This window comes from Archocentrus centrarchus, chromosome 14, assembly GCF_007364275.1.
Source record: "Archocentrus centrarchus isolate MPI-CPG fArcCen1 chromosome 14, fArcCen1, whole genome shotgun sequence".
Taxonomy (NCBI): Eukaryota; Metazoa; Chordata; class Actinopteri; order Cichliformes; family Cichlidae; genus Archocentrus; species Archocentrus centrarchus.
In genome coordinates, this window is record NC_044359.1 from 37,078,072 (window position 1) to 37,102,942 (window position 24,871).

Here is a 24,871-nt window from a genome sequence, read left to right on the forward strand (position 1 = left end):
TCAAGACCATAAAGAAGAGGATGGATTTGGATTCTGCCTCTCTGCACTGACACGACTCAGGACAATATGGAGGATTTACCTTATATACTGAAGTTTTTAAGTGGGATTGTGGGATACATCTGTGCCACTGACACATTAGAGGTATTCTGATCTGATCATACAGTAGACAAAGCTAGATTTCTTAACAAATGAATCATTGTTTTATGTATTTTTAAAGTAATTACACAGAATCCATTCATCAGCACAAGGCAGTTAGCCACACTGGATTCAGGATTCATTGTTATTACGTTGTAATTATATTTTTGTTACAAGAATATATTTTTCTGGTAAGAGTTTGTCACATTTTTGCAGACCCACACTTTATCAAGCAAACCTCTCAAGTAAGCTTGTGCTTGTGTATCTGTTTGCTAGCTGTTAAAGCTGAGCATTAGTGGTAACCACTGGATCCTTTCAGGGGGACAGTGGTGGCGGCAAGGTTAGGGACATCGTGCACTGCCTTTGCCCAGCTGCTTGTAGGTTTACCATCTCAGGGAAAAACCCCCAACCCCCATCGTGGATCTCCTTGCAGACAGTAATGACTACAATGAGGAGGATGTCCTAGCAGCTCCATCGGTGGAGAAACTTAGCCCTGTGCTTCTCCTCACAAGGTTGATCTTCAAGAGATTTATAAGCATGCAGCATCCATTAACTGGCATGCTGTGCAGTATGACAAGGGGGAGGAGAGGATCCACCAAGCAGCTCATGCCTGCTGTCCCAGCATGTACAAAGTAGATGAGGTGTTACTGGGATAAACCCTTTCACCAGAGAGTACCCATCAAGGTTTACTCTGGCCTCGAGGTTGCCAACAATTAGGTTTTGGGCTTGCCAAATCCCCGGTCATACAACACTTGGTGGCCTATCCACCCAAACTGACGTTCCACACTCATGTCCACTAGGCCAGACCTCCTACAATGGAGCCTTTCACAGCCTCCATGTGTCAAAGGGTTTACAAGTTGACACCTCAGTCCATAAAGAACCTTCCTGTGGTCTCCCTGCTCTCAGCATCGTAGGCTGAGCTGTTTCAGGACAGAACGAGCCTGCGTTCCCACCACGTTTCTGTGAACTGCTCCTTTACGTATGAGTGTGGGCGGGTCCTCGTCTGGACACGGAAGCCGAAGCGCACAAACGTGGGAGAACACGCTCCCATTTCTCGTGCAGCAAATATGTTTTAGGGTCCAAACCAAACTACTGCAGCATCTGTGTGCAGCACAGAGGGAAACACAGACAGAGATTAGAGCAAGACGACAAGAACGCACTTTGTGTCCTTTTATCTGTGATATGAACTGATACAAAGCAGCAAGTTCAGCCTTAGAGCCCAACCTAATTCACAGCCGTGAAACTCTCATTGCTTTTCTCATGTAATACACACCATGCAGTGAAGTAGCAGTAGAATACTTTATGTTGAGATGGCAGAGTCACGCCTTTCTGCCACTTTCGTAACTTGTTCTTGGTTCCAGACCAGCTAGCTTGCGGGGCCGGAGTTGAACCCATTTTTCAGCCGAGCACCGAGTGCGTTCGCAGTGGGAAAAACGCTGAATGGTTCAAATACTGGCACTGGCACTCTGTTGGTGGAAAAATGGCCTAAGGGTACAGTGCAGGGCTGTGGCTGCATCATGGGCCCGGCTGTGGCAGTGACTCAGCCTCTCCAGTCTGCTAGACCAGCATAAGTAGGTCATTATGGATTCCCTATACAAGCCATCATGGGCTAGGGCAGGGATCCTCAAATCCAGGTCTCAAGGTCCGGTGTCCTGCAGGTTTTAGATGTGTCCCTGATCCAACACACCTGAATGTAATGGCTGAATTACCTCCTCAGTATGCAGTCAAGTTCTCCAGAGTCCTGCTAATGACTTCTATATTTGAATCAGGTGTTTTGGATCAGGGACACATCTAAAACCTGCAGGACACCGGACCTTGAGGCCTGGATTTGAGGATCCCTGGGCTAAGGGGTTGTTTGGGGACCTCTATACAGGTTAAGGTTTTTGACCTCTGCCTTCCTTGCAAAGTCACGTCATACCAGCCATTGCTGGGCCACCTGGGCTTTGTGGCTATGGTGGCCCACTGGCATGGTCCACAGAAACAAAATAATTAAAAGTCTTTTGCCACTGTTGCTGCTGCCTCTGCTGTTGCATGGAGCCGTGCGGCCTGCCCTCCAGAGGGAAAGAAGCAGAAGTTGAGTTTGGAATTGTGGAGGCTGCCGGAGGCTCAGCACTTGCAGAGAGCCCTACCATGAGCAATTCAGGGACTTAATCAGTGTTCCCTTCCTCCAAGACAGGGAGAGAGGAAGATGTTTCCCTGAATTCCACTCTGAGTTGTGTAATGCAATGTTATCCCCGTTCACAGTCAAGGAGGAGCACAAGTTCCCTCAATGCTCCCCAATTTATGCACCCTCCCTCACCACTTTGTCAGGTCAGTTCAGAGAGAGGAAGGTGTAAGGATTTCATATGGTTTCTCAATAAAAAAGCTAGTGTTGCAGCCGGTTACAGACTACAGTTTACAACAAAGCCTCCCAATTTCAGTGGCATGGTGTCTTCAGTGGCTATGGGGAAGCTGCAAGGGCTTTAGAGAGTGAAATTTATTTTCTCTTAAGATGAGGGGCAAAATGAATTGTACCAGAAGAAGAAATTAATCTAGGCTAGGCTTATTCTAGATAACTCCTCATTCTGGAAAAGGGGGATTGTTACGTTCCATACTGGATTTGCATTCCCTCAGTTCCCTCCTCAGGAAATGCTAATTCAGAATGCGGACACAAAAAGTGCTGTTCTGATCTATTCGACCTGTAGATCCATGCTTATTTCCACATAAGCATTTATCCAGCGCACAGAAAATTTTGCAGGTTTGCTTTTCAGGGCATAGCCTACAAATATCAAACCCCCACATTCAGGCTGGCACCCACCCCAAGGTTTTTCACCAAATGTATCGAAGCAGCCCTGAACCCCTCGAGGGTGGCATTCACATATTTTGATGATTTTTTAATATGTGCTTCCAGCAGACAGAACTAAAAGCACCCAGGTGCTGTTATCCTTCCTGCGTGGCCTGGGTTTTCAGCATCAACCATACCTAGGGTGTGCCATCTCCTACTCAAAATATAGAATATCTGAGCCTCAAAATAAACTCTGTTTCTTTCTGGGATTTTTGTTATGAGGTTACATGGAGAAATTTCTCCAGCACCTTGATCTGTTTCACGAGGTTAACGTGGTCTAATTAAGAGCTCATTTGTGCTTGACAGGGCCAATGGCCTCAGTAATCACTGTCATCTCTCAGGGAGTGTTGAGGATACAGGATTTTCCACACTGGGTGTCCTCTCTGCAGTTGAAGGAAAGATGTCATTTCAGTTGTATGATGAGAATTTCCCCCAAATGTCTGCTGGTTATCCATTACTGGAGAGATCCAAAAGTGTTCACTATCAATGTTTCCTTAGGTTCGGTGGTTATGGGGAAAACTCTGATGACAGATGTTGACAGGGTGGTTGGCTGTTTGAACAAGATAAATCAAGATATTATTTATTCTGCCTTACAGAAACCTGGTTACAGCAGGCTGAATATACTAGTTTACATGAATCAACACCCCAGAGTCACACTGCTACTCCTCCTCAGAGCACAGGCCGAGGACGAGTAGCAGCAAACTTCCACCCCAGCTTATTAATTAATTAATGAACCAAAGACCCAGACAGAGTTTTAATTATTTGAAAGCCTGATTCTCAGCCTTGTCCACCCTAATTAGAAAATTCAAAAACCTGTTTTATTAGTTGCTCTTGTCCCCATGCCCCTTACTCAGAGTTTCTCTCTCATTTCTTAGATTTTTTAACCTGATTTAGTGCTCAGTTCAGATAAAATAATTAATGTGGGTGATTTTAACATCCATGTAGATGCTGAAAACAACAGCCTCAACACTGCATTTAATTTATCATTAGACACAAATGGCTTCTCTCAAAATGTAAGTAAGCCCACTCACCACTTTAACTACAATCTGGATCTTGAGTATTCCTTTAACCTTAACTAGTAATGACTCTGAGACAAGATGTTTCTAATTTTAGAAATACTGAGCAAATGCAAAAAAGCAGCAGGCTGCTAGCCAGCAGTTGATCACCATGCACTGTGCAACAACGCTGGGCTGAGAATTTCACAGGTTTGCTATCAGAACTCTTCACTATCACTGCAATCAGCAAGTGGGCGCACACCCCGCGTGCTCCGCCCCATCGCTGGTACCAGACTGATTTGTTTTCTCTCAGTGCAGGCTAGATACCTGCACTATAATATTATCTCACTGCAGTTTGCATTCTACCACCGGGGACGACCAGGTTCATTCACAATGTGCACGTGTGATCTCACGACAGTCCTGTTCATGCTTGAACCAGCATGAAAGCGAGGGGGAAGAAGTGGAAAAGGGGATTACAAATGACGATATCAAGCTTCCTATTAAACATAAATTCCCAGGAGCTCAGTGTTGCCAATTTAGCAACATAGTTGTTAGATTGAGCAAATTTTCACTTTTAGAAGCAGGACATTAGAGGTCATCCAGGCCTTTATGTCTTTAAGACATTCCTGCAGTTTAACTAATCTCATCTGGCTTCATTGATAGGTAAAGCTGAGTATCATCTGCATAACAATGAAAGTTTATCCAATGCTTTCTAATAATACTGCCTAAGGGAAGCATGTATAATGTAAATAAAATTGGTTCTAGCACAGAACCCTGTAGAACTCCATAATTAAGCTTAGTGTGTGAAGAAGACTCCCCATTTACATGAACAAATTGGAGTCTATGAGATAAATATGACTCAAACCACTGCAGTGCAGTACCTTTAATACCTATAGTATGCTCTAATCTCTGTAATAAAATGTTATGGTCAACAGTATCAAAGCTGCACTGAGGTCCAACAGGACAAGCACAGAGATGAGTCCACTGTCAGAGGCTGTGAGAAGATCATTGGTAACCTTCACTAATGCTGTTTCTGTACTGTGATGAATTCTGAAACCTGACTGAAACTCTTCAAATAAACCGTTCCTCTTTCTCTTTCAAGAAATTTTGAGAGAATTTTTGAGAGAAATGGACTCTGCAGTACGCTAGCTGCAGCATTTTGGATCAATTGAAGGCTTTTCAGGGAGTTTTTAGGGCAACCTAATAATAATGAATTGCAATAGTCCACCCTAGAAGTAATAAATACATGAACTATTTTTTCAGCATCACTCTGAGAAAGGATGTTTCTAATTTTAGAAATATTGCGCAAATGCAAAAAAGTGGTCCTACATATTTGTTTAATATGTGCATTGAAGGACATATCCTGGTCAAAAATGACTCCAAGATTTCTCACAGTGTTACTGGAGGCCAAAGTAATGCCATCCAGAGTAAGTATCTGGTTTGACCCCATGTTTGTGAGATTACAATAACCGAGCACAATAACTTCAGTTTTATTTGAATTTAAAAGCCTAAAATTAGAGGTCATCCAGCCCACATTCCTGCAGTTTAACTAATTAGTGTGTGTCATCTGGTTTCATGGATAGATAAAGCTGGCATAGCTGACAAAGCATGACTTATTTAGCTCCCGATGTGGTTGTTGTAGGTGTCACTGGGGTTATAATAGTTTTGGATTTTACATTATAGTTTAGTTTTAGTTCGTTTTTACTTTTTTTTTCTCTAATTCAGTTAGTTTAAGTTAGTTTTCAGAGTGGTTTTGCTCATTTTTATTAGTTTTTATTTTTGGTTTCTTGCTTAGTTTTAGTTTCAGTATTAGTTTTAGTATTTTCATACTTTATCAGGTGCAAGATTCAAGGTGCAAAAGTGACTATTGTGTAATGAAAACTCGACAAAAGATACCCTTTAAAGAAATATATTCAACAAGCAACTGTTCACAGACAGCAGCACTATGTGCTAAATGTGTGTAATATTAAGGACACACATGAACAACAACAGGGAGAAACAAAGAAAATATGAACTCCAAAACTCAATAAACTCTACAATAAACTCTACAATAAAGTTCAGCATCAGTGCAGCAGATTAACAACACCTACATATGGTGTTTGACAAACTCTTTGAAGGAGTCAAAGGTCAAATCAGCTGCATCCTGATGTTCTCACCACCTGATGCTGCTTGTGTTTTGGAGCTGGTTAGATGCTCTAATTAGACTTGCAGGGTCTTTGTACACAATGAAGTGTCCGACCTCATGTCCACATTTATGCTTGTGTAGCTGGATTGTGTGTGTTAATTACCTTGTGGTCCTGTGCAGGTGTTTTATATGCGATGCCAGCTGGGACTTCTTTTGGTCCTCGGTCTTTGTACTCAGTTTTTTGGCTGCAAACATATTTGTCCCTGTTTTTTCACTTTCTTCATTCCCTCACGTCCGTTCCGATAGTTTCAGCAGCTCCGTCCAGGAATTTGCTGACATTTGTGAGTCCTTATATTGATGCTTGATTATTATTCCTGATTGTTATTCTCTAACTGATAAAGTAGCCAGCGAAAAGTAGCCGGAAACGCACAAGAACTAAACAGGTTAATCACAACCTTGCACGCTGCATGGACTCGACGAGTAGTCACGTTTCACGTTTCTCCAGAGGTGCGGGCCAGGTTACCTCGTAGGATCAGAGCGGTTTCCTTGTGTGCGCTTCTCAGCTGGACGTTGATGTTGGTGGTTTTTTCCTGAGAAATGTTCTGCACATTTTTCATCATCCACAACAAGACACTCGCTTCTATCTGTGCTGTCATGGTCAAAGGAACTCCATATGGGACTCTGCTGCTTTCTCAGCAGACCGCTGCCATTACTTTGAGGATCAACGCGAAAGCACGCAGTTGCCTGATGGCGCTCCCAGCTTAAACTCAGAGATCGGAAAAAATTATTTCATTATCAATCCACAAGTCTTTAAAAAAATGACAAAAAAAAAGAGAAATGTTTATCTATAATTTCAGTTAGTTTTAGTTAGCTTTGTAAACTCACAATTCAGTTTTAGTTAGTTATCATTTTTTCCTTTTAATTATAGTTTTTATTTATTTCAGTTAACGACAATGTTTTTTCAATTTCAGTTTTTGTTATTTCGTTCGTTTTTGTTAACTATAATAACCCTGAAACAAACTTAGGAACACAGCAGAAATACAACAAAAAAACAGAAACTCACAGAAAAAACACAAAACACTGGGCAAATGGCCCAGGACCATGACAGATACATACTCTGGATGGCATTACTTTGGCCTCCAGATTGTTTTTCCTCCACCCTGTGAGGAATCTTGAATTATTTTGACCAGGAATGCATATATTAAACAAATATATGGAACTTCTTTGTTGCATCTGAATAATATTTCTAAAATTAGAACCATCCTGTCTAAAAGTGATGCTGAAAAATCAACCCCTATATTTATTACTTCTAGGCTGGACTATTGTAATTCATTATTATCAGGCTGTCCTAAAAGCTCCCTGAAAAGCCTTCAGCTGATCCAAAATGCTGCAGCTACTGACAGGGCAGGGATTTCAAATTGTTTTGGAGTAGCAGGGGGGGGAATGCCAAAGTAGCAGGTACCTTATGACCAAGACCGAAGCCATGACGGCAACAGATGATATGAATAGTCACATGGCAGTCACATGGCAGTCATGAACCAATCAAATGGCTCAGATTGAAAGGGCGTAAATATTGCCACGTGACCATGGCGCTGGGAATGGAGATGGCAGACAGCGCAAAAATTTTTGTATGGAAAATTAAAAAGTCGCCCAGCGCAGAGTGGTGGAGTAGGTGGAAAATGCGCCTGCCGCTGGCTTAGTTTGAAAGCCTTGACAGGGACTAGAAAGAGAGAGCAGATTTCTCCCATATTGGCTTCTCTTCATTGGCTCCCTGTTAAATTTAGAATAGAATTTAAAATTCTTCTCCTCACCTACAAGGTCTTGAATAATCAGGCACCATCTTATCTCAAAGACCTCATAGTACCATATCACCCCAACAGAGCACTTCGCTGTCAGACTGCTGGCTTACTTGTGGTTCCTAGGATACTTAAGAGTAGAATGGGAGGCAGAGCCGGCCCGAGCCTTGAAGGGGCCCTCAGCAAAATTTGATTTGGGGGGCCCCCCTCATACCACTTCATTGTCTCCTGAGCCTAACTGTTAATAATACGGAAAAGTTGATGTTGAGTATAAATTTTTTGGGATGCATCGCTGTTCCAGTCTCAGCCCATTGAAAAACAATGTATTTCAATATGATACACATTGTAAAACAATGTCCATGACATAGTTGAATGCATTCCATATCCGATCTAGAGGGCATAGAGTTTTTAGGAAATATGTAATTTAGGATGTTTGACCTGCTTTTGGACATGTTGGACATGCTCTTTTCATCCAAAAGATGGATATTTGTGCATAACTGTGCAAATGCACCCAATTACAGACTAGCAAATATGCCATTTGTAATATATAAATAATAATTATACAGCATACAGAATTGCCGAGCATCAATAGAATAATATCAAACACAAGTGGTCAACAATTGGGCCCAGTACTGTAAATGTTATTATGCTGCTATACCACAAAATGGCACAGTGGCACTCCAAGTGCACAAATGGGACATAAAAGTGAGGTCCATTAGTCTATCCATGCAACCTGACCACAGTGTGAGAACAACAAAACGCTGTCACCGCAGGAACAGCGAGTAAACCAGGATAAACCACCACAGCTCACAAATGCAGTTCTGTCTGAACATGCATGAATAAAAACAAGGTATGCAAAGCTAGCATGTCCCATCCACTGAACTTTGTAAATACTGAACAGCCCTGACACATAAGAGTCATGATTCTGCAGTGTGGCAGGATAAGGACCCAAACACAGAACTCAGGAGAAAAAAGTTTGAACTCAGAAATACAAAACTTTGTTTCTGGATGCACATCAGGTACAAGAAAACTAGAAAGCTCACCTGGAGCTAATAGGTCAACAACTAGGAATACTCTGGGACACTGAAACAGGAAACACACTACCTGAGTGAGATGATGTGACAAAGAACAGGAGGACGCAGATGATACACACACGAGGTGATCAGGGAGAGAGGACACAGCATGGAGCAGAACAAGGCAAGGGGAGTAAAACTGAATATGATACAAAGTAAAACAGGAAGTAGACATGGAAATAAATACTGACTTGACACAACACAGAGAAGCAGACACACTGAGGGACTACAACACCTACATTAGAGCAACAAGACCATAACTAGACACAATAGAAAGACTTCAACTACAGCACAAGGAACAGAGACAGGACTAAAATCCACTTAACAGGAGAACAAACCAGAAACAATGAAACACCAAACAAAGCTGAGAACAGGGGAAGGCTGAGAACTGAAACAGGATTAAATAGAAAGTGAACAACAGCCAAGAACAGAACTCAAAAAACAAAGAAGCCTGAGGATAGAAACAATGAAACCAAAGAGGAATTAGCAGAAAAAGACAAAAATTCAAAACTGCAACAACACAAACTAGGAATTACACAGTAATATTAACAATATAAATTGAAAAATGAATGCCCTAAAATTATAAACGATGGGTCATAAACCCACGACCATGATGATAAGATCCAAGCAAAAAGTATATTAACTAGTAACAGAGTAAGGACGGTGACACAGGCTGACAGGATGTGATATAAGTACCATACTTAGCCAGCTAGCGATAGCTAAGTACGTTTGTAGCTGGTTACAAACTAAACTATTGTAACTGCCCATGGAAACATACCTTTGTCTTTTTCTTCCTCCAATCTTTTCCTTTCCCTCCTCTCCCTCAGAGGGACAGCTCCTTTCTGTCACATTTCTGTTTCGTAGCTTCATCCACAAATGACCGAAACTGACGGACCATCGGGTCACCTGGAGCACTGCTGATGCGCATGCCTGCCCAAACTACCTGAGTTCACGCTGACACACGCAGTCAGTCAGCAAGTGTCCTACTCACTAAATTAGTGTTTTTACAATTGTTCAAATATGAGGAGGTGGGATAGTTTTTTCTTTCTTTAGGACGCTGGCATGTAAAAAAAGAATAAAGTTTCATCACAAATGTAGGTGAGCTTGGGGGCCCCCTGGTGGTCAAGGGGCCCTATGCAGCCGCATATGTCGCCTATGCCTTGGGCCGGCTCTTCTCGTTCGCTGCAAAGAATCGGCTTTTAGTGCTGGGTCGTTCACAAACGACACATCACTCTTGCACCAGTACATCTGCACCATGATGTCTCATCAAAGCTTTTTAAACAAAACCTTTAAATGATTAAAATTGATTTTTAAAAGTCTGTAGTGGTTGGTAGCAGTATTCTTTAAATAACTTTAATGGTCACGAGATAATTACAATTAAAATATGCTGTTAAAATGTGTTCACGTGGGAACAATGATTCTGCAAAAATGTTTTCGTAGAGACTTTTAGGTTATTGAATGTAACAATCTCTGAGTGTATAATAATTGTTATAACAGTTGTTTGTGTTCCAGGTGTATGGGTTTAGGAGGTCACCGGTCAATGCCAAGCCTCCAAAGTGGGCTGTGCTTGATTAGGAAACTGCAGTTTGGGAACCACATATAGAACAATCTATAGGAAGCCTTTAGAACTGTTCCGTTCAACCAAACTTTAACATGTTTTTACTGGTTTTTCTTTTCTCTTGGTAGAGAATGATGGCAATGACAGTTTTTTATGAGTTTTTATGATAAAACTTTTCCTTTTTCTCATTTTCCTCCGCCTATTCAAGGTGAATTTCCTGTTAGGTGCTTGCCCCACCCACCTGTGCCATGCCGCACCCATGAGGAGGCAAACTCGATCTTCACGTTCTACACACAGAGCTGCAGCTTTGCAGAACATAACAAAATCACTAATACCTACTAATAACTGCCTTAGATTTCATGCTGAATGTGTATGATTTTTGACTGGAAGTCCTTCAACAAGAGTATATAAACATATTTAATACTTGGAAATTGTGTTTGTATGTAACCATGTTTAATTCGTAGCTGTGTAAAATAGAAGCTGAGTGGTATGCTCATGCTCAGTATGTAACTGTGCATGTATAATAGCAGACATAAGTAGACATTTTATCATTTTTATGGTATCATATTGACTGTTGAATCTGGTTTATTGTGTGTGTGTGACCCGGAGCAAAGGCGGAAACAACCCGCGAGCCTTCCTCGTTCCTGTGTATGCGTGCGCAGCCTCGGTTGGGGCGTGTTGACGGACCCTCCCACCAGCTGAGTTTAGTGGAAGTCACGCAAGCTCCCCCAAACGTCCTGCGGTCAACTTTACGAAGCGCAGTTTCCTTACGGGTAAATATACTTTATACGTAACGTTTAAAGAGGAGTAAATACCTGAGAACAGAGCAGGATTAGTGGAAAGTTTTGATGAATATTACGGATGTGTTTACGCTTGTAGCTGAATTAGCTAAGAGAGCTAGGATAGCAAGAGTAAAGTAGTTGCTTCAGCTTATATGCCTGCTGCGGAGCTCGGAGCTTTCACGGTTTACTCGGTATTTCACCGCCTCTGAGCAGCTGCAGGGAAATTAACCCAAGCTAACCTGACACAGGGCTAATCTTGGAGCATAACGCTGTATCTCTTACAGTTATATGTAGCCTGTGTCGTTACTTAACCACTAGCAGGGGACACTTCTCTGACTGTTGGGCTTATAGGACGCGTTCAGATATGTCATAATGGACCTGTGAAGAAGTGATATAACTTATACATCTCATCTGTTTTGCGCAGTCTGGGTGCGACATGGATTTTTTTTTACCTTTAACCAGAAACATTTTAACGCGGGCTTTTGGGTGCGTCATTAATTAATGTGTTCGTGAGGAAAACAAAGGACGTGCCATTGCACATAACACATCCAACCGGTACTACTGTAGTTCACACACTACACACACCAAACTGATCAGCATTACATACACAAAGTCTAATGAAGCGTTACAAACTGTCTGTGAGGACATTCATTGTACCTTGTTGTTTTGCATGCCTGTGATTTATATTTATGTTTCACGATGTTGAGATGTTTGTTCAAGAAAATATTTTGCAATTGTTTCCATTGAACTTATACTTTACATTTCGCACTCACAGTTTAGAGAAGATGTTTCTCTTCAAAGCAGTTCTTGGTGGGATCATTGATGCTGCCAGGTGAGACTCCACAAAAAGCACAAATAAAGCCAGGCAGGCAAAAATGTGATGGTTGGTTTAATATCTGCCTTTTATCTCTGATCCTGTCTTTGTAGCAACATCGACCCAGCCCAGTTTGCATCCTCTGACCCCGTGAGTTTACATCATTTTATGAGCAGCTATATCTGCCCATCACTTCTAATTTCTAATAGTGGATGATGGCAATATTTCTAATATTTCCTGGGGCTTCTGTCCCACAGCCTCCACAACGCGGGCCAATCACACATGCAGCACAGAATGAGAGTGAAGAAGAGAAGCAGTTCCGCAAAGTCTTCCAGCAGCTTGCTGGAGAGGTGAGTGCCATGCCTAGCTGTGCTTCTCTTTAAATCCACAGCAGCTTTTGCAGTAATCTTTCTTTAATGTGGAAACATGTAAGTGTGAATTAGTGCTGAGACGTATGACTGCGGGGGGGCTGGGGCCTGAATAATCTTCTCTTACACTCTGTGGACAAAAAATAAATATGTGGCACAGGGCTGTAGACTCTGTCCTTAAAAGTCTGTTCTTCAGCCAGGAATGAAGCAAAGCTGGAAACCTTCCTGGCAGCAGGCACAGCTCCTCCCTTGGTCACGGGCTGTTTTGGTGCATCTGTGCTCTTTGGTCTTTAATCTGTCTTTACTGCTGTTGAATGTAGCAGCAGATCCCATCCCAATGCTTAACAGACAAATTATAACCATGAGTAAGAAGGATGCGTGGTTAATACAGGTCCTCTCTCAATAGGCTCCGGAGCGTCCTGGTAGTGAATGATGTAATACTTTTATAATATAATACATGTAAACGTGTTGAAATTTTTCAGTGAGTGATTTGTTCGCAAAGTGTCATTTGAAAAATTCCTCTCATTAAAAAATGAAAACCTGTTATCTGGTGTACCTCAGCACTAATATGAATGTTCAGTTTAGCTCTATCATACAGCTGCATCTCTACAGCTTTCTCCTGACTGTTTAATGATACTGAGTGTTTGTCATATAGGATATGGAAGTGAGCCCCAATGAGCTGAAGGACATCCTCAACAGGATCATTTCAAAGCGTAAGATTTGTTTGCTTTTGTCATATTTATTCTAACTCTGCCATGATTCAGTTCTTCAAACTGCATATATATATTTTAGTGTCCCATTTTTTACATATTCAGACTAATAGGTTCTGTTTTTGCTGTATTTTAGATAAAGACCTGAAGACCGACGGCTTCAGCATCGAGTCGTGCAGGAGCATGGTGGCAGTCATGGATGTATCTTTTCCTTCATTAGTTGGCTTTGTGTGTTGTGTAATCTAGGCAACTGTATTAAACTGACAAATAGACAACAAATAGAAACAGGAGGCTGAAGAAAGGGAAATGTTAGCTCAACAAGTCCATGTCAAACCCGCAGCTTAAAGACTGTGGACTGAGAATCAAACCTTAAAGCTGCAGCGGACACAAATCCAGAGAAAACTAAAAGATAAACAGCTCTCCTATGTAGCTTCTGCTCTATAGTTTGTACGTCTGTTAGAGTACGAGTGAGAAATGTCATCATTGGATGGTAAGTTTTCATGTAGCACTGTGTAGGGCAAACCACCCATTCTCCCATAATAGGCGGTTGGGCTGCAACAACAGGAAATGACAAGACAGTGAAATGTATAGGAGGATGAGCACTGGTCTGACCACAGACTATGAACAGACACTCTAAAGTGCTTTGAATCTAAGGATGCATCAACAAAGGGTTTCTACCCCTGAGATGTAAAAAAATCCTGCTACACTGATGTGGACTGGGTAAAGTGTTAGGAATGAAAGGATGACATTTGCTGGAAATGAAAATGATCAACCTACAGAGGCTGAATTCAGAGATGCCCCAAAAATCAAAGTGAAAAAATGTGGCAGGCTGAAACATTTACTGAAATTTCAAAACGGTCCTCAGTAGTTTGTGTGGCTCCCACGTGCTTGTATGCATGCCTGACAATGTCGAGGTCCACAGATTTCGTCCCAGCACCTGATGGCGGTCAGGGTGCCATTGCCTAGCCTGTAGAGGTCTCTGTAGAAATATGTGATATGTGGTGTGTTCTGTGACACGTGTGGAAACACGTTGTGTAAATGCTGTACAGGTACAACTGCAGCTGGTTAAATAGAGAAGCTGTTGTCTTTTGTCCTTAATACTTTTTCAGAGTGACAGCACTGGAAAACTCGGCTTTGATGAATTCAGATATCTCTGGGACCACATAAAAAAATGGCAGGCAAGTACAGCAGTTTGATTTTATTATCCTGTTCATGTGTTTCTCTGTTGCACAGTTTAAGGCATTCCTGTGGGAGGGTTAACCAGCCACAGCGAGGGGGAGCCGAGAAGAGCTTCCAGCTCAGAGATCGTACAGTATCAGCTGTGTAAGCAGGCTGATTTGGATACACAGTGTGCCAGACTTCTCCCTAATTTGATTAGCTGGCATGTTTTTACAGAAATGTGATGTTTGCTGAAGGACATACGAGTGGTGGGGACTGAAATAAGCCTGCTTTGTTTGGGAGTTTGGAGAGCAGCTGTTTTAGTTTTTCCTTTTACTCTTTTTCGGTTGTTAGTGAACTGATCAGGAAATTTGGTTGCCACAGACTTTTTAAGAGCTGCTGTTGTTCCTGTTTAGGCGGTGTACAAGAGCTACGACAGAGATCACTCCGGTTCCATTGATGCCAGCGAGCTGCCCGGTGCTTTCAAAGCTGCTGGTGAGCGCTTTTCCTGCTCTCCTGTGTTGTTCTCTTTAGTTTAATAAGCCACAAACACTGTGAGGTCAAGTTTGATTTAATAATCATTTACAACCCCAACAACGCAAAATTTGGGATGTTGAATAAAATGTAAATAAAAACAGAATATGATGATTTGCTAATCTCATAAGCCCATAGTTTTCACAATAGAACATAGAAACATGGCATAAAAAAAAAAAAGCCTTCTGGACGGGAGTGTGCGTCACTCTGAAACCTGTAAATATCTTTCAGCATTGGTGGTGTCTTTCCAGATGTGCAAGTTGCCAATTCCCTGGGCACTAATGCACCCCCATATTATCAGAGATGCAGGCTTTTGAGAACAATCCAGATGTTTCCTCTCCTCTTGGGTCCAGAATTTAAAATTTCGATTAATCTGACCACAGAACAGTTTTTCAGTTTGTTTCGGTCCGTCTTAAACGAGCTTCGGCTCAGAGCAGTCGACGGATGCACAAGTGTATGCCTCAGCTGTTCAGTCATTTCTGGAAGTGTTCCTGAGTCTATGGATTGATTTCCATGATTTCCAATCGTGCCTGTTTGTTTTTTAATGCAGCTCCAATCCAGTAATGATATTTGGCCTTCTCCTGCTGAGAGCTAATATTTTTCTTCAAATGCAGACTTTTCTGAGTTGAAACATTTGATATGTTTTCTGTGTTCTATTGTGACTGATGTATGAGTTCATGCACATCTGTTTTACTGACATTTAACAACTTCTTTGGAATTGGGGTTCCATGACCATGCGGGCCTGTGAGTACTGAATATCAGGCTACTTGTGTGGATGTCTCATCAGGCCCAGCATTATGTACACGTACCTGTTTAGTGGTAACAGACAGCTGCACATCTCCTCTTTAGGCTTCAATCTCAATGACCAGCTGTTCCAGATGATCATTCGCAGATACTGCGATGAAAGTGGCAACATGGACTTTGACAACTACATCGGGTGCCTCGTGAGGCTGGATGCTATGTGCCGTAAGTTTCATTTCAAAGGCCGCTCAGTAAATTGATTCTTTATGGTTTCGTGTGACAGGGATGATTGATGAGGAAGTTTAATATCTGTTCTGATTCAGGTGCCTTCAAAACCCTGGATAAGGATAACAACGGGACCATCAAAGTCAATATTAAGGAGGTAAAGTAATCTCCACTTATTGTTCCTATCAGTGGAGTTTGACTTGATTTCAGATCATCTTAAAGTATTTGACTGTTTTGTACCTAAAGGCATGTTTTTTGTGCTCTCGTCTCTTTTCAGTGGCTCCAGCTGACCATGTACTCTTGATCTGGATCATGTTTCTCCAGCTTCTTTTATGCAACCACTTTGTTTATATACAAAATACAAGATATTTTAATCATCATCCCAACAAATTACTCAGCAAATCCCTTGTGTGTGTGCAGGTTTATTTTGAATGTTAATATAATCTGTGGGATTCGTCACAGCTCTTTAAAACTTGCATGAAAAATCTGAGAACACTGTCACCAACTAAGAAAAGCTGCATGCAGAATTTTTGCTGAGGACGATCAAAGGTAAATGCTCCTCGGTGCTCTGCACAGGTATGAAACCATCATGACTCAGGTGTGTAACAATGGTAGTGTGTTAAGTTGGTGGCATTTGCTTTTGATCTGCCTCACGCCCCAAAGGCAAAATGGCACCAAAATATCCTCCTTCTGACAGCCTGTGAAAAATCTAATGTGAACGTAGTCAAATCACATTTTTACTCTTCGGTTGTTTTCATTCTTAAACTGTCAGCCAGCTTAAAAAAACTTCTTTTTTTCCCCCATTTAACACCAAACTTCATCTGGAACACACCTGCTGGCAGCACAAGTGCCACCTGTGGGTAAAGATGCCAAAAACCTTCTTCAGTCAACGCTTTATATGAACATGAGTGAACAGCGGTTAACTGTGACGTGGTAGTCCAGGAACCACACAAACATTTCCAGGTATTCTACTCCATTAGAGCCCTCTAGGAATTAGATGGGTGTGTGTGCACTGCTTTGTTGACATCTTTGTCTCTGCTGTTAGTTTCGTTACCTGTTGGGGCAGGTAGGTTATTTCTTTAGCAAACATGTAGGTCCTTGACATTGCATAATTTCTCAGGACTGTCGCACCCAGCTTCATCCTGAGCACATGACTAACTGTAGTTGCAGCCACACAAAAAGACAAAGGCAGCTATAAGGAAATGCATTTGCACACTGTGCTGAATGGGGAATCGCTTTGAATATTGCGGCCAGAAGAAATTATGTAGAGCCATAATTTTTAAGAAATAAAGACCTTTCTTTAGCTTCTAGAAAATTTGACCTGTTCTTATCCTGGCTGCCACTGATGCAGCTAAACCAGTAGGTGTTTTTAGGTGTTGTGGCTGAAGGCGAGAGAGCCCATTTAGAGAAATGTGGCCACATCTTGTGTAGTCATGAGTCATCGGTGTGTGACCAAGCAAACGGGTGCAACAGGATTAACAGGCCATCAGTCTGTGCACACCCATGCAGCTCAGAGAAAGATGTTTAAGTTTGTATGTGCACCGTACCCCTGCAGAGACTCTATCATGATAGAAACAACTGCTGTAAAGCTTTAAGAGCTTCAGTCATGTCTCTGTGAAACAGCTCCACTTCCTCTGACTGCAGATGAAAAAGTGTTGGCTCACAGATTCTGGTTATTGGTTAAATTAAAATGAGGCAGATGTATGAATTATAGTAGGCGTGTGGTTTAATGATTTCTACACTCATTCTCTTGGACTGTTACTGCAGATGTGTCACTGTAAGGAGTACCTTCTACAGCCACTAGATGGCTCTGTACTTTCTAAATATCTCAATCCTGGTCTTTCTGTAAAGGTGCCTGCTCTTAATGCAAACACCCAGCATACCTAGCTCTATATCCCATCTATAATAATAATGTGCAGTAATGTCTGAAGAGAGTGAGTTTTGCTTGGAAGGCTCATGTTGTGCCATTTAATGTTCTTTGCTTGAAGTGAAACTCAGCCATAGCATTGCATGTGTCTCAGCTTCCTGATCACTTAGCACTGTTTACTTTTTGAAAATGCCTCCACTAGTGTGTGTGCTGTACAGCTGATGTGTGTGCCACTAATGCATGCAGCCCATCGTGAAGACGCCATAGTTAAAGCCACAGCCATGAAACTGTTAAATACCTGTGCTATATTGGGAATAAAAACATTGTTAAATGTGTCTTAGTCTTATTGTTGGCGTACTCCTGACAAATCCCTTTGTTACAGAAATAGTTGAAAGTAAACATTTTGTTTGTGCGTGACCCGTCCAGGGTGTACCCTGTCCTTCATTTCTATAGACTGGATCTTGTCTTCTGGTTTGTAGTGTAGGCACACCTTGGTCCATTATTCTATAATTATATGGGAACAAAGATGTTTTGTTTTGTTGTTGTTGTTAGGAAAAAGTGTTTAATGGCATGGTCTAACAACAAAAACCCCCAACGTGTTCTTTGGGTTGGTATTTTCTGATTTATGAACATAGGTTTTATCTTTAATTCTTACCAAAATGTATTCATGTGCTGTGGACCCAAGAAAACAACATATTGATTTGAGAAGCCAGGTACCTGCTGAGCCAGATCCACCCTAATTGGATTTTTGTAATGTCAATAATTGTGGTGCTGAGAAACAGGAAAGCTGTTTTGTGTGAATTCACAATATGTGGTCAAAGGAGCTCTTTACGTGAGTGAAACTGACCATCCTTAGGCTGCAGAATCAAAACTATCTGATGAGAGACAGCAGGACCCCTGGGAACAACAGTCCAGAACATTATGGGGAAAACTAACACTGGTTTTTGGCAACAAAAAAAAATTGCTGACATCCTTGAAGATTGATTGTAGGATCCTCATACATGTCCTGCGCCACCCTCACATACTTCTCTGCCACTCCTGACTTCCTGTGCAGTGCAGCAGTTCTCAGCATGTGATCATCTGCTTTCTCTGGATCCACAACTGGTGAAATTATTTGTCAACTATTTTCCTCAAGTTTTGTGCTAGTGTTACCAATTACCTTTGAGCAGAGGTGGGAAGTAATGAAGTAGAAATACTTTGTTACTGTACTTAAGTAGATTTTTCAGGTATCTGTACTTATTTTTCTGAGTACTTTTACGCCCTACATTTTTACACAAGTATCTGTACTTTTTACTTATATTTTCATACAGACTCATTACTTTAGGTTTAACACGTCTGAGAGAAGTTTGCATTTCCGGTCAGTGGGCTGTCAGACATCAAACGATCTGAGCATAAATGGAGGAACAATAACACATAAGAGACAATCGTACTGGCGTATCGTCCATTCCCGGGGCTTATCGCGTAAAAAGAGATTAAAGAGGCAAAACCATATAATTATGTAACATTTATAGTTCCATAATCAGGGGTTACAGTGAAAAGAAATAAGTTCACTCAGATGGAGAAAGATGTTAGAAAGAGGACAGGAGAGGAAGAAGAGAGGTTAGATTTAAAGGGAAGGACTGCAACACAAACTGAAGTATGCTGACTTTGTGTAATTCAAAGATTGTATGAAAATACTGCAGTTCAGTGTGTAATAAAGAGGTCAGTTTGTTGTACTGTATTTACAGTAAAGCTCTGTGTTGGTGCACAGAGGCTGTGTTGATGGTCAGAGTTACAGGTTACATCAGTGCAGCAGAGATGAGTCTGAATCAAAGCTGCTGATGCTGAGATTCATTCACTGAATCCAACATTTCTACAGCCTGTATGCTGTCAGTGTAGGGGATGGAGATCAGCTCAGAGAGCTGTGAAATACTGGGTTACATCTTTGTGAGTTCACTTCATCCACACAGAGCAGTAAACCTCAGAGCAGCAGCAGCAGGTCAGCTGATCACAGCCTGCACACCAACATCATTTACTGCAGCTCACAGTAGAAAGCTGTGATTCTTCTCCCCATGCAGAGCCACTACAGCTGATCTTAGGGTTCCTCCACCTTCTGAATCCCACTGTAACCCCTGAGTATCCTCATGTTGGTGTTTAGGTGGAGGCACAGTCACCCTCTACTATGGAGGACACAGAGAACAGAGCTGTGTATAAATTCACTTTCACAGTTTGTGTCCTACATAACAGTTTCAAGCTGAGTGCATTCATTAGGATTAAAATTTAGATTGGAATAATGTTTGTATTCTCATGTATTATTTTATATTATTACAATAATATATAATGAGGTTCGGTTAGCTTTACAGAAAAATAGCAGGTAGAAACGTCCTCCAAAGAACTACTTTTACTTTGTTACTTTGAGTACATTTCAGAGCCTGTACTTTTTTACTTTTACTTGAGTAAAAAAGTTGAACCAGTACTTCAACTTTTCCCATAATAGTTTTTAGCACAAGTACTTGTACTTAAGTACAGAATATATTTTTGCCACCTCTGCCTTTGAGTACTCTTGATTTAAAGCCTGTATGTCTGCACTTCAATAGCATCTAGATTGTTTAATTTCTAATTTACTGTAATGCACACAAAAACAAAATTATGAAAATAACGTCACCATTGACATTTTTCTGATATCTTGAAGCCTAACAAGCTGTATTAAAATTAACGGCCTTTACTGATTCTGCAAAGCCCAGAATATACACCTGGCGTCATGGGAAGTTTAGCAATAACGCCCCCTGAGAGCTTTATGACTGAGAGGAAGCCCCAGGCTACACTTGTGTTCTTGGACGGACATCCATGTTTCCTCCGTGTTTAAGTCAAGTTAACACACGATACCGGAACTCCGCATGATCCTTCAAAATAAAAGCTGTTCAGACCTAAAAGAAAGAACAAAACAAAAACAAAAGGAAGCTTATTGGTAAAATCGGCAGATGAATCGTTGTTATGGCCATATGTTAGATCGGAACCTAACACTATAGGTAAAACTGAATTGCCAGTTTAATGCCACCATCTTCGTCAACAAGATTTAGTTAGCGATGTAGCTAACGTTAACCGGACACAAATTGTGAAGTGATAGCATCACAGTAGCAAACTTGATAATTGCTATCTTGGCGATAAGGAAGTTTATCTTCACGTTTCCGGACTAAATCACAATTTATTTAATTCGCGGGTATGTTCATAATCTCATTAGCTATTTCTGCTATCGGCATGTACCTCTTGAGGTGAGGTTGTATTTTAATAACGCGTTTTGTTAGCCATTTCTCAGCGCAGCGTTAGCTAACGTTGCTTTGCTGCATATAGCTAGCACACTGGATATTGTTGTGGGATTGCTAGCTAAGTAGACGTCGTACTTTATCAGGGAAATGACAGAGCTATCACTCGGTAAAATAACGAGTGATATGTAAAGGTGTCTGCTTGCAAATATCTCCGAGTGGCTTCTGAATGTAACAACCTAACTATGCTATCGCATGTGTCAAGTGACCACAGCATCCTCCATTGTTCATTCACTCTCCCGGGACTGACAGTGTAGTGCTATGCCCGAGCTGTTTCCCTGTTTACCCGTGAAAGTTGGCTATGTAGCTACTTAAATGTTAATATGAATTAATTTATCAGCTTATTAATTGATAACTAACTGGACCTCCAGAGGTGGACATTGCTCTGTTAATCCTGCAGGAGAATATCAGATTATGAATACTACTGTCCTGACCTTTCCTCGTGTCAGTTGTTTTTGTTTAGTTCTTAATATTACATTTTACATCAGAGACACAAGACACGATTTACCGTCCACACTTTGTTGTTAATCAGACTGTGGAGCCTCCTCTCAGACACCCGGAGGAGCTGAAACACAGCAGATCCGTGAGAGCAGCTGGATACCTGCTGACACTGTGTGGAGAATGTCTTCACCGATATACTACAACCAAGACAGTGTCACACGCTTCAAGAAAAGAAAGGCTCGTTTCTCTTTCAGTGAAGTCCACATACTGCTGGATGAAGTGAGGAAGCACCGTATGGTGGTTGTGGGTATGTGTTGGCTCATCACTTGCTTACAGCATTTGGGACTTTTTAAAATTCCACCTCTGTGTTAAGAGATCATGTCCTGAGGTTTAGTTTCTGGATTTTTGGGAATGGATAAGTGATTGTGTAGCAAATGGTAATAAAAAAAAAAAGCCTTTCAAATAAGCAAAGGGAAATTGAAGTGTGCAAGGAATGAGAGGTTATTAATGAACTATTACTTATTACTTGGATCTGGTCACTGACAGTGACATGATTTTTAAAATTGATTTATGTTTCTGTCCCAAAGGCAAATTCAATCGTGGCGTGCCAACAGACATGAAAAAGCGCACATGGGCAGAGATTACCGCACGGGTCAATGAGATCGGGGAGTGCCAGCGTGAGGTCATAGAGGTCATCAAGAAGTGGTCTGACCTGAAGTGTGACACAAAGCGGAAAGTGGCTGCTATGCGGTCAGGGACAGTGCCCAACAGAGGACTCAACTCGCGCCTTTCCCGGGACCTTAATCAGACAGAGAAAATAGTCCTCCAGATTCTGGAGATGGACGAGGAAGAGCAGAGCACCGGTGACTTCGGCCCGTTGGGGGAAGACGATGATGTGCCAGAGGAGGAAGAAGAGTTGGAAGAGGAAGATATGATTGGATTGCAGAGCTCTCCCAATGGCGGGTTGGACATGTTGCCTATGCCTCCACCTTCTTCATACAACATAAGTGGACTTGCGCAGTCAGGTAGCAAAGAGGGTCACATATTGCCCTTATTTCAGTCTACACATGAGTGCAAACACACCTTATAAATTATTGTGTGCAACATCTTTGTTCACATTCTTGCAGGATTAATGTGAACTGTTAATGTTGCAGGGGACTCGTCTCAGCCCGCTTTTGATGTGCAATATGAGGTTCCTCCTGCAGAAGGTGAGTTGTCAACATTTTTTAAGGAATGGCCTTTTTCTAAGTAATTTTAGTGCTAAGAAAGCTGATGTTTTGTTTTTCTCAGATACTGAAAATGCATTTGGAGACTCAGACGATGAACAAAGAGATGATGTGTTAACTTCAACTCAGGCAGCAAAACCAAAAGACGATCACCAAGCCAACAACGGCACCCAGAAACAAGGACAACCTCAGACGTCTGCCGGACTGTCAGCATCAGCGGCCACTCTTCCCGTGCCAGGTCACCCCTCACAGAGCACGAGGGACAGCATGCTGCACAATGCGTCGCTGAGCCTTCAGGAGCAGCACGCCACCAACATCCTGCTGGAGACTGTTTCACGCTCCCTGGAGCTTCTGTCAGAGTCAGTGCAGCAGCTGGCAGAGACTCAGCAGGAGTTTGTGCGCGAGTCGCTGCAGCTCCAGCGGGAGACGGTGCAGGTGCTCAGAGACTTCACAGGTGGAGCCATCGCGCTCATGCATGATAAACTGAATGGACGGCCAGCGTTATAACAGCAGTGACACGTGCGGATGAGGATATCTCACTGACTTCATGGGCTTCAGGTGCAGGAACTTCTCGGTTCTTTTGGACTTCACTCATGGTTCTTTTTTTTTAATCAACAGATTTTCTGTGGTTTTATTTTAAAACTATTGGTAGAATTATTGTATTGATGGAATTACTGTTCGTGTGGTTACATGAATGTGGATTGCAAAAATAACCTATATTAGCCATAAAGAAAGAAGATGGAGGTTTTTTTTTTGCTACTGAAAGTGAGACTCCACCACATGCATTTTCTATTAAGAAAACAACTTGTTTAAAGCCTTTGAAAAGTTCTCAGAATGCATTTGTGTGTCTTTATGTTGTACTTTCCCCCTTTGCATTATGTCTGGAGATTATCATGCGTACTGTAACGGTGAGTGGATGTCTGCACTTGACCATTATATGGTCCTTATGTGTGAGAGTTAGCTATGGTGTGTTAGATACTTTGAAAATACAAGTAAGTATATTATTTGTGATTGATTTTGTTTTTTACATTACAAACATGAACACTTGAATATGAAAATTTCACTAAGTTCTTTTAAATATATAATAAACTTGTGTAAGTCAGCTTCTTAGCTGTGAGTCAGTAAAGTGTCAGTGTGCGCCCTTTAACACTGGCTGCAGTTTTCAGTGTCCACTTGGACAGCAGCTCAGTGCTTCCAGTGCTGCTGCAGTCTTTATATCACTGCCTCAGAGTCCCATTATGGTCGTTTGCACATCTGAGATGCTAGGAGGATCTCCCACTGTGTCAAAAAGGGAATCTCATATTGTGTTTGATTTTGAGGAAGAGGTCGAAGTCAAAGGGAGGCGAGTTGGGCCGGTTCAGAAAACGCTGGTGTGGTTGGAAAACAGCTGGAATGCAGATCGAGTCCTTTCTGCTGAATGTTCTCCCCTCAGATACCTCGAAACGTTACAGCACAGTTCTGCACTGACCTGCTCAAACGCTGGGATGCACAGCCCCATCTTTAAATAATAAAGGGACACACACTTTGGGTTGTATTTCGGGTCCCAGCTCTCTTCTCCAATAATGATTCCTGATAGGAAAGTTGTGCAAACGTCACTGATGAAAGTGCAGCGTAAATAATCTCTGCTCTGAATGGTAAATGGACTAGCTCTTATATAGCGCTTTTCTACTCAGTCTGAGCACTCAAAGCGCTTATACAGCATGTTTACATTCACCCATGCACTCCCATTCATACAAGCACTTCCATGTTTACTAAGCTAAGTGCTTTTAATTAGCTAACATTCACACACATTCACACTCCGACGGGACGGAGAGCAACTTGGGGTTAAGTATCTTGCCCAAGGATACATTGGCATGTAGCCTGGAGTAGCCAGGAATCGAACCGCTGACCTTCCGATCAGTAGGTGACCTGCTCTACCTACTGAGCTACAGCTCAGTAGGTAGAGCCTTGTTTGATGGCCTTTGATTTATCATTTCATGATGTGCCGAATCCTTTGAGTTGATGGAAGGTCTGGACTGCAGCAGGCCAGTCCAGCTCCTGCACCCCTCTGCCACACAGACGTGCCGTTTAGGCCTTGTTTTGCTTCCAAGGTGTTCCCCGAAAAGGACGTGTGGATGGGAGAACATGCTGCCTGTATATGCTTACCAGCATTAACGGTCCATTTCCACGTGTGCAACGCTGCCAGTTCCAGAGGCAC

At 42.0% G+C, this 24,871-nt stretch overlaps 2 protein-coding genes across 5 annotated transcripts; both read left to right on the forward strand.

Annotated features, from left to right (window-relative positions):
- The first annotated feature begins 11,141 nt into the window (after window positions 1-11,141).
- On the forward strand, window positions 11,142-18,040 carry capns1a (calpain, small subunit 1 a). Its single transcript, XM_030746061.1, has 11 exons — window positions 11,142-11,279; window positions 12,064-12,120; window positions 12,216-12,252; window positions 12,360-12,452; window positions 13,126-13,183; window positions 13,317-13,381; window positions 14,290-14,358; window positions 14,755-14,833; window positions 15,722-15,838; window positions 15,937-15,995; window positions 16,116-18,040. The coding sequence occupies exons 2-11, from the start codon at window positions 12,074-12,076 to the stop codon at window positions 16,140-16,142; spliced, it is 651 nt and encodes a 216-aa protein (XP_030601921.1). The 5' UTR covers window positions 11,142-11,279; window positions 12,064-12,073; the 3' UTR covers window positions 16,143-18,040.
- Window positions 18,041-20,623: 2,583 nt separating this feature from the next.
- Window positions 20,624-23,768, forward strand: LOC115792161 (nuclear apoptosis-inducing factor 1). 4 transcript variants are annotated; one of them, XM_030746590.1, is made up of 5 exons: window positions 20,624-20,713; window positions 21,540-21,755; window positions 22,036-22,473; window positions 22,603-22,656; window positions 22,739-23,768. In XM_030746590.1, exons 2-5 carry the CDS (start codon window positions 21,629-21,631, stop codon window positions 23,179-23,181), a joined length of 1,062 nt encoding a protein of 353 aa, XP_030602450.1. In that variant the 5' UTR covers window positions 20,624-20,713; window positions 21,540-21,628; the 3' UTR covers window positions 23,182-23,768. The 4 variants fall into 4 exon arrangements, with proteins under 4 accessions (XP_030602450.1, XP_030602449.1, XP_030602448.1 ...); XM_030746589.1 differs by lacking the exon at window positions 20,624-20,713 and adding an exon at window positions 20,735-20,956; XM_030746587.1 differs by lacking the exon at window positions 20,624-20,713 and adding an exon at window positions 20,736-20,904 and having other exon boundaries at window positions 22,739-23,767.
- The last annotated feature ends 1,103 nt before the right edge of the window (window positions 23,769-24,871 follow it).